The sequence below is a fragment of the Battus philenor genome, unplaced genomic scaffold, assembly GCF_028537555.1.
Source record: "Battus philenor isolate CCGP_79_NKW_IND1 unplaced genomic scaffold, ilBatPhil1.0.hap1 SCAF_15, whole genome shotgun sequence".
NCBI classification, from domain to species: Eukaryota; Metazoa; Arthropoda; class Insecta; order Lepidoptera; family Papilionidae; genus Battus; species Battus philenor.
The window spans coordinates 11,658,834-11,669,787 of NW_027181677.1; the positions used below are offsets into that span (position 1 = coordinate 11,658,834).

The 10,954-nt window shown below is 31.8% G+C and overlaps 1 protein-coding gene across 1 annotated transcript; it reads left to right on the forward strand.

The window, feature by feature from the left end:
- The first annotated feature begins 1,679 nt into the window (after positions 1–1,679).
- On the forward strand, positions 1,680–2,894 carry LOC137918841 (mitochondrial coenzyme A diphosphatase NUDT8). Its single transcript, XM_068761765.1, has one exon. The coding sequence runs from the start codon at positions 1,739–1,741 to the stop codon at positions 2,393–2,395; it is 657 nt and encodes a 218-aa protein (XP_068617866.1). The 5' UTR covers positions 1,680–1,738; the 3' UTR covers positions 2,396–2,894.
- Positions 2,895–10,954: the final 8,060 nt, after the last annotated feature.

Here is a 10,954-nt window from a genome sequence, read left to right on the forward strand (position 1 = left end):
ACCGACGCTCAGAGTTGCCTGTGTAGGGGGGACACATTGCTTATGGCATCGTCGGCCATAATGGCCAAAAGGTTCTCTAGTTTCGACCACGAGCCGGCAGACGACATAGTGAAGGTCGTGGGAAGTCGCTACAGGTGGACTGCGCAAAATTAATTATCGTGATGACCTACAGGCAAGGTCTACTATATCTTGCAGTGGGCGTTTATGATAACAATGCAGATGATAATCACTATTAATTTAGTACTTTAACAAAAAATATTTTCGAAAACTGTACTTCATATGTTTAGGTCATTAACTAAATGGAAACAAGATCCGAATGTCAAACTTGATATATTATTATCAATCTATTATACAATTTAAATTGCTAGTTCCAAACCCAAAGTCAATGCAGAATGTTACATAATAAGATGAGACTACTGTTTTTTATTTCGCTGACCAATGCGATGCTATGTCGGATTATGAATAAATCTGATTATGGATTATTGTTATCAACAAACCATTTTTATTTAAAGAATAATGATCTGATACGGGTCTTTGCCAGGCTGGTTCATTGCTTAGACATAAATAAAGAAAAAAGGTAAAAAAGACAAATACTGATAAACGTATAATTTGTAGAAGAAACGTGTCCCAAAGGGAAATACACGGATTTTGTCGAAAAGTATATTCATCTTGTGTACCGTTCAACATCTCAAGCTTGAGATTTGAATCTCGTTTACAATTCGTTTACAATCTATGTAGTACCGAGTGCAGACTAGGGAAAAAAGTCGAGGAGGCATCTATCGCCTCCATCATTAAAGAGGAAGAAGGGAGAGAAACCTTCTTCAACTTCTGCAGTACAGTAGCCAAAACAACAATAAATAAGAACAAATGATAAGTTAAACAGCGCAATACAAAAATGTATACTAGAACTAAATTATAATAGAAATAAATTAGAAACGTAAACACTAATATTGAAAATAAGAGAACTGTGATATCTAAGTATAAGACGTAAAATAACGAAAAAAGCTGCAGTAACTGGTGATGGATGATATCTCTTATATATAAGAGTGGTAAAGTAAGTAGATTGAAGTGTAGAATGAAAGAGCAGTAAGATATATATTGTTAGGAATGCAAGAAGAGAATGAAAATAAAAAATATGGAAAGTAAAAAAAATAAGATCCTTGTTCCCGACCAGATAGGGGTGGAAAGAAAAGACCCCAATAGCCGAAGCCATAAAAAAACCTATGTAGTATAGTCTAGCTAATAGGAGTAAAGACATTTGTATACTTCTTATTTACATGTTATCGTTCTTGTGAAGTTGTTTTTGATTTAAAAAAAGTTTATAACTTAAAGGTAATGAGCGGTAAAAAGGGAATAGTAGTTTTAATAACAATTGTATATACATAACTTCAGTATTGTGCATATAATAATTTTCAAAAAAGCTTATATTTGATGAAGATTTTTGGTAGCTTTCGCATTATTTTCATTTAAATTTTAGCCTCAGGGACTTGAAAACTTTATTGTTACATTATAAACGTAAAAGTTTTTTTTCCTGAATAAGTTTTTTTTAATAAAATAAATTATAATCGGCTCAGCCTTATCCGTGTAACATATTAAAACAACCCTAGTTGTCAGTTGTCACTGTCAATGTCATATTTGACGCAAAATTACCAAAAAGATTAAAATGATCACTAATTACAATAAACTTTGAACTCTGGTGATAAAATCATATGTCAATAATAAAATATTGAAATTCAATATGTCTTTAGCTCCACAAATTTTATTGTCTACCGCAGCTCGTGAACGCTGTGTAGCTAACATAAAAGAGATACCAGCGTTTTTCTTCAATACCAAAAAACCAAAATATAATGCATCTGTTTTAATACCTCTATGTGTGCAAAATGGTGAAGTACATTTGTTATACACTCTTCGATCATCAAACCTTAAGAATCATAGTGGACAAGTGTCGTTTCCGGGAGGTATGAGTGATGAAGGTGAGAGTGTGATCGAAACTGCTGTGCGAGAGACTGAAGAAGAGATAGGCATCGAACGGAAAAAAATTGATATATGGTGTGAGATGCCTCCAGTGCAGGGACGGAACGAAGACATTCTCATCACTCCTGTAATTGGTGAAATAGTTAATTTCGACCCAGCTAGTTTACAGCCTAATGTTGACGAGGTTGAAGAAATATTTACAGTGTCTATGAAAGAACTATGCAATGTAAATAATCATGCACATTTAAAATTTAAGAAACACCCACTACCTATTTTCTTGTATGATAGACACAAAATTTGGGGCATAACTGGTCTTATTACTCATTTGTTTTTACAAAGCTTTTTACCATCTGATGTATACAATGTAGACTTTCTTAGAAAGAAGTTTGAGTTAAATGAACTTATGCCTTCCAAGCTTTAACATAATTTAAACTAAATATCACCAAAGGAAGTCCGTCTCATATGTCACAAGTATATTTTGTTATTATTCAGTACTTAATTTGTAAATAATATAAGTAACTATTTATTTCATTGACTCTTTATACTTTTAATTACAAGTTATTATTGTATGTTAAACTGGTATACATTGTTGTTCTGTTAAGAAGCTGTATAAACTAGATACAATTTTTGTTAACTATGTTTATAACAATTTTACATATTTATAATAAAAAAAACTTAATTGATCTTTTTTGATTTCAAAAAATCAATATATCTCTTTAATATAATAAGAATAACAGGGTGTCCATTCAAGGAAAAGTAATTAAGTCCGCCCATAACACCTTAAGTACCCTACTTATTTTTATCAGCCAATGGATGTCTACTGCAGGCATAGGCTTCCCCCAAAAATTGCCATGATGACCATTCAAGCAGCCACAACGGCTATTGGTTGCACTTGCAGTTCAGACTGTTGGTGATCTTGGTTCTTTAGTGGATCTTTTCATTTCTGATTTGATCTTAGAGCGAAACTCCATATGAGGTCCGTTATTAGTACCCCTAAGTGCCATACACTTCAGTATAACTGCATTCATCATCTTGATACATGAATTACATATCACAGACAAACATTATTTTCTCTAGTTCAAGAAATCTGTATCAAATGAAAGTTGTAAGTTTGTGTGTGTTTGTAAGTTTTATTACTCATTGAATACTTGACCCCTTGGTTAACAAAACTTGATATGAATTAATAGAAACATCTAAGTCTTTAATCTATTTTGAAAATTTCATCTTAAAATTTCTTATTGGTCATGTTATATTAACAACTTTTTAACTTTCTATATAAGGTATTTAAAGGGATGATTTTAAAATTATTGTGTTTGATATTTAAATTTAAGTTTAATAAGATTCAACCATTAAAACAGACAAGGTTGCAGGATGTGTAGCGCAAGACTGCTCACTAAGGCAATCTTTAGGAGCGACATATGACTTGCAGAGGTTCTATCGGCTGACATGATAATGATGAAGATCTAATATTAATTTCGTGTTGATGCTAGCAAGAGGCTGCAGTTCACCGAGTTTATCATTTGTTGATCATATGTTATGAGGTGTCGGATTCTGCATTCATAGGTGCATATATTTCTATACCTTCTCATGTCACTTGCACAAATAGGATCATACTCCAAAGTACAGGGGCAGGTCCGCTCTGACCAATCTGTCCATGGCTTTTGCTTTGCATACACTCCAATAAAAATTAAAAATAATGCAAGAATAGCTGAAAGAAAATAATAAATAAATAATTATTTTTCATATGTTTATAGGGTGATTAATTATAGGTGTTAAATTTTAAAAAGGGGGTAATAAATAGCATATTTTCTGTCAGTTATGGTATGGTACATCCTATCCAAAAATCAATAATATTAGAAATAATATGATAATATGGTAAGAGAAAGTATTTTCAAAATTTCTGTTATTACATATTAAAATTAATTATTGTTTGCTCTCTGTCCCTGCATGTTTGGTCTGTTGCATTCCAATAGAAAAAATAAATTAATGTAATATATTTCAGAGTGATCACTTTATACAGGTGATTGGGTGAAAAAGCTTAAAAGATTTAAACCGACAAATGAGCTGTAGCCTATGAACTTTAAAATTATTGTAATTGTAATTTATAAAACCTTTTGTTTAATGTAATGAAATATGCAATTTATGTGAAATGAGGTAAAACATATATCTAAATCCAGTCTCATTAAAAAATAATTTATAAACCCTATGTTCTAAGTAAATTAATAACTATTTTTTTTATCTTGATCTTTTTATGTCTTCATTGTAAAATAAGAATGAATAGTCCATGGAGAATATCAATGTAAACTAGTAACTTTTTAATAAAAAGTTAAATAAATATTAATTTGATGAATTGAACAGGGGTCAATAGTCAATAGAGTTGTCAATAGAGGACGAAGATAATCATATGTTGTGCCATCTTATATAATTCACATTTTGTGCATTAATTATAGATAATTACCGCTGCTCATCAACAAGTTTCCAGAGAATGAGTAACAGCATCCTCTGCATACCTTAATATCATACTGAGATCGCCAACCCACTTGCCAAGTGTGGCAATTATGTTATACCCCACATAGATATCTTTGGGAGAGGCCTATGCCTTGCAGTGCTAGTGGGCTTCTATTGACTAGAACAATGAAGACTAAATATTAATTAACTGAATATGTTATTAGTTACCAAGTCATTAATTTAATGACATTTGATAGACTATGAAACAAATTACTTCAACTATTCCAATCACACGATTTTTAAAGTGCAAATTAATTTAGATCGATATTGATAAATAATTTTGTGTTCTTTTTTTTTTAATATTACACTTTTTATATTTATTTCAAATGAATATTGCTATTTATTTAATTAAGGTATTTTGTGGTGTAAATACAGTGATCATAATGAAATATTGAATTTTATTTTAGTATTACCCAATTCCTGCTAATGTGACATTATTTGTACCTGCTAATGTATTCTGACAATTAATAAATTTCTTTTTTATATTACTATATATATTTTGTTCTTAGTGCAGGATTTGCCTTTCATTTTATACTTTTAATTGTTGTGTAGATGTCATTGTAGTGTGAATTAAAGGTGAATTTTATTTTAATAAAATCAAAAAAAAGTTTCAGTCGACATTTTGCCTGATCAGTAATTTAAAAAAAAAAATCTATAACAAAGATCTGGGGCTATGACACAGGGATCGGTATGGAAAAAGTCTATTTTTAAAAATAGACATTTTCCTAAAACTAAGTTATTTTATTTTAAATAATGAAGAATCAGACCGCTAATTTACAAATTTGTGATAATCAAAGAGTTTTTAACATATTATTTTTAATTTACTATATAGGGTGATTGGTTATAGATTTAAAGAGGCAAATCTATAGCATTTGCTGTCTTATTTACTGTCTGCCCCAACAGACTGTAGCGATAAAACTTATTAGTCCGTCGCATTTTAAGAAAAAGTAAAGTAATGTTACTTATATCAAAATGATCAATTTATGCAGAATGATTGGAAATATGTGACTTAAAATTTTTTGCTAAAAAAAACGAATAACATTTTGACTTCGAGCATCATGTAATCGTCGAAAATTGCGCAGGGAACAAAACTCGGCGTGCGAACGCGCATTATTCTCCCGCCTAATGCTTACGGAAAAGAAAAAAATTAATACATAAATGAATTCTGCCAACTTGTATATTGGAAAGTAACTAAGCTGAATCAAAACATATGAGTAGAAAAATAAGTTTTAATTAAATAAAAAGTTGAATTCAAATATTAGATGCAACGAAACTAATCTGATATTTACAAAAAAAATTTATTACCTACTCTGTGATCCATTGGCGGGAATACCTGTCAAGTTAAACACTGGAATAAACTTTTACATTTGCTCACAGATAATATATGTACGTAATCCACTATCAAACAGTTTCCGATTGGCAATTTCAGAACGGATAATGCAAAATAAATGCTTTTTTTTCACACATCGTAATTGCCTGTAAAGGCTACGGAACAATCAATCGTCGTAATGGGACATCTTCATGGCTGTATTTTTTTTATATTGGGGTTTGCAATTTCTTTTCCATCACTAGTATATTAAGGATGATTTGGGCCTAAAAATACATGTTTTTGAAGTTATTTAACGTTCTTTTGTTTAAATCGTGCGTACAAAAGAAAATATTATTCGTCTTTGATATTTTGTCTTTAATAGGATACGGATATATATTGGTTTGAGTAAACTGCATGATTTTTCCATACGGAATGAATGTGTAGATTGGTTTCGAATGGAGAAACCGGTGCTAGCCTACGGGACTCTTACAGCTTCATCAGTACTAAGTTCGCGGAACAGAGTGGTCTGTGAACTTATTAAAAAATTTTTCGCCGAATACTTAAACTCGTGTTAATGTTGTTTGAGGTGTAGAGTATAAGTAAAATTATAACTAGAGGTGACGGCGAGTTCTACTCGGCGATCGAATGGAAACACGGATCCGCCCTTCTGGCGCGCTCAGGAATAGCTTGTATAGACAAAGCTACATGGTTATTTATATACTTGGAGAATACGCATGAGTAGCCCGTTATATCAACATCGATTTGTTGCACAACTTCAGAATCAAGCGATTGTACGTAGCTTAAATTGTGGCAGCTATTGTGGTTTCCATAGTAATCAAACACTTAAACTTTAGGTAAATATTTGGGACCCGTAGCTTGCAAAATTATCGCACTGCTGAGACTTATCTTGTATAGTCCCAAGGTGATAAGCAATGTTGTTGAGGTCTTGGGTACCTCTTCTATTTTTCATTACAAACTTCTGAGCAACACCATCTTATTACCACAACATCCGTTTTTAGAAAGCGACCGACCGGCCGGTTGGATCCGGATCCCTCCTTGGCTCGCCTGTAGTCCACGCTGTTGTCCCCAGCCGCATACATACAACACCAACACAAACAATACACAGCTCTACACGAATAGAGCGTTTTGTTACGTGCGAATGTCTTCATGGAACTGGTATACGCCCATGTTGGGCTTTTGTTGTTTTTAAGTTCACGGACCCTTCAGCTCAGCTTCGATGAAGCTGTAAAAGCCCTCAGGTCAACAGTAACTACCTTATTACGACGGCCAACTGGACATCGTACACCGAACACCGTCGGACACTGTCAGGTGTTGGGAGTTTCTTACATATGAGAGCACAATTATACTATTAATATTTGATTCCAAAAGATTAAATTTTAGCATTTTTCGTGTTTACTTTAGTATAAATATATACATCGATCAAAATTAAATCATCGAAATGTATTGATCTTCTTGATAATTATTATTTTAATAGTTTTAAAATTAAAAATCATCAGCATGTATTTATAACGGAACGCAAACAAAAATTATATCTAATAGATAAAATTAAAACTTAAAGGTGACAACAAATCGGTGTTTTGTAAACAAACCGCCAGTTCTACGAACGAAGCGGGAACTTGTGTGAACAGTTTGTTTAACGCGTCACATGTTTTACATTTGAACAAGCAATATTTAGTAATTCAAGTTAAGAGAATTGTATTTTCCTTTATTGATTACGAAGAACCTGGGCTATCTGAAAATTCAGTTGTGTCGATGTTGATGTTTTTTATTAATTCGGATTTTTTTTTCATACACTGGATAAACGGTTATAGGTGTAAAAGCTTTAAAGGAGTATAGCTAAAACAAACAAAACGCTTTATAGCTATTGCACCTTCCTATTCCAACCACTCTGTATAGAGTGATCACTATGAAGTACTTATTTTTTCTATTGGACAGGCCAATACTTCTGGCAGAAATGCGGTGACAGGTGATATACAATAATTAATTGTAATATGTAGTAATCCGAATTATGTAAACGATTTTTCTCAAAATGTTTTCATTACATATACATATAGTATTATCTCTGAAACCATTGATGTTTGAATGGATGCGGACATATATTAATTAAAAGCAAATGATATGTACATTAACCCCTTTAAGGCTTTTACAATTTAGTTAATTTGTTCAAAATTAATTAAATCCTTTTTTATAATGATTATTTATTTTAAGCAGATAAATAAATTATTTGATCTTTGTCTCCATATCAAAAAGTATTTAATTTTTTTACTATTCATATCTTTCAAGTGTGCATTAAATCCTTTTTTAAAATGACAATTGATTTTAAACAGATAAATAAATTATTTGACCTTTGTGTCCACATCAAAAAGTATTTACTGTCTATATCTTTTAAATGTGCAATGTTTGATCATTTTAAAACTACAAGAGCTCTTGTACACTTAATAGCGATAGTAAGCTACGAGTGACATCCGGAACTGGCAGTTCCGGCATTGAAATATTATTTTTATTATACAAACGTTTATTGTTCTATTAATTAAAAAATCAAATTTATTGTTTATTTACGTAAATTATATCATAATTTTGATTACATATTGCTAAAATAAAATATTGCGATATCCAGTTTCCCTACCTTCTGAAAGTTACCACAGCTTTTCTGAGAAGCTGACTATTGTTAAAAGGGTTTAAAAACCGTTACGGATCAGTATTAAGATTTTTTTATTTTTGTAGTTAGTCTGTGTATGAGGCCTGGGTGCAGCAGATGACGTTTACAGCAGGGATGATGGGAATGATGATGATTATGAAAAACTAGCCAATTTGATAGAGCCAGAAAGCTAGCCCAATTTGATACAGACTAAAATCAAACTGGACTCCACTATAATAGGATCTTTTTTTGATTTGCGAAACATTCACAACAAACTCGGACGTGTTTTTGTAGTAACCTTAACAACATCCTTAATACAGCAGTAGTGCAATTCGTTAATAAGCCTTATTACCACTGAAAAATGTATTATACTGTTATAGGAACCTTCACAATATAATAGCATTTATTTTACATGCTTTTGTTTCATAAACTTTTTAAATTTAAAGCATTACAATTCAAAGATGTTACTAATACTGTGTTGAAACTACCATGATATAATCTCTTCTTGTATATACTTGCATTTCACAAAGATTACAAATTTTAATGTATAAAAATACTATAATTTGGACTCTGTGGTCGATACTGCTCCATCTTTCTATTGTTATTTTATAACTGTTACCTCTCAAACAATAACAAATATAAAATAACCTTGACAACCCTATCCATGTATTTATTGCGTTTAAATTCAGAATTCTATTCAGCCAGTACAGAATATTTAGATACGCCAACATCAAAAAAATGAACAATTTAAAAAAAAAACTTAAAGTATGATATACTCACAACCTCATTAGATAATTTAAGTTACAATCTACGAATGTTTATGTCACCTTATTAACATATTAAGTATAATATGTCCGTACGTTCTAAACAATTATCAAGCACTAACTATGTGGTGAATTCGTAAAAACGTGTGAAACGTTACACAGACCTTTAGATTTGACAGACAAAATTACGTCATCATCAGCACGCCTTCCTCAATTAGTTTTTACAAACACGAACTGTTGGAGTAAAAGAAATATCAACATTTGTTATTATCCATTAACGTAAATATTATTTATGATGTTACTTCGAGAGGTCATTTAAATTTAAAAGTAAAACAAATTATATTAATTTTTTTAAATTCCTTTTATTAAAAATGATGAGAAATACCTAGCAACTGACTTAGTATATGTGATTTTTTAATAATAAAAATGCCATCAACAGGTTATATATACGCAAAAGTATGCGTTCAGCAGAAGTTGTTGTAATGAACTCCTTGAAGCAGAGTTCCGTAACATCATATCTGTAATCGTCACAGATCAACAAACAGTATGGACACGGTTCGATCGTGAACCAGTATATAGTTATATGTTCACTGCTAGCGGACATAGTAACCAGGCACCGTTGTGCCCATATCTGTAATCTGGAAATGTCACGTCGACACGCTCAGCCTCGTCTTAAAGGTGACATATCCACCCCACTCTTTCTAAGGAAGGACGCGCCGAAACCTGGCGTATTTTCCTTACGTACGGGTAGTACTGGCCTTTGCCAAGAGGACTATAAATAAAGGCACTCACAAGCTCTTGACATTCTTCTGCGGATTTCGTATACAAAATTAAAACAGTACTATAATATACCAGAAGGGTGAAGCAAAGGAGGAGAGTGTGAATGGAATGTAAATAAACTGGAAGAGAAAGAAAATAAATGTGAAGAATGGAAAAGATAATAATAGAGATAGAGAATAACGGAAGTGACCAGTGATAGCAAAACACAAACTGAAAAAATAATTTAAAATAAAAAAGGTCCTTATCATGAACATGATAGGGGTATGAAAGGCAACAAAAACAGGGCAATAAAAACATTTATGTACTCATGAAGCCTTAATAATATTTTAGACAAATTAAGTGTTCGTGGATTTTAGTTCCGAGAAAGAAAAATGTTAAAATTGTTTAAACATTTAATTTTAATTATAATAATCACAATAAATGAACTTTATCGATTTTAATAAAAAAAATCGTCGACATAGGTTTCAAAATCTGAAGTTGCAACAGGCCGGCCGCAACTCGTTCGATATCGAAGAAGAATTTCCTTGGAATTGAGGTTATATAAAAACGAAGTGATGAAGAGCGTTTCTACCAAATGTAACGACGTAACTAAGGCTGTAAACAGAAAAAGGAGAGGACTGCATATGGTTGCAGGCACTGAGCAAGCCCCATGTACATGACGCCCCGTTTCTAAAAGATAAAACTAATCAAATAAAAGACATAGACATTTCAATGTCAGCTTTGAAAGCGTAGTTTAATAAGGATATAATTTTAAATTATAGTTATTGAACAATCAATTGAAATAAGTTTTTTATACTGCGAAGTCAAAATAAAACTCGTCAGGTCACTTCGAATTCTTCGAAGATCAGACGTTTGTTTGCGCTAGACACTGCGTCAACGGGGATTTACTAAACTAACACAAGACGCTAGCGTTCCCGTGCGGGAGACATAGATTTTGTTAGTATATAAATATCGACGTAC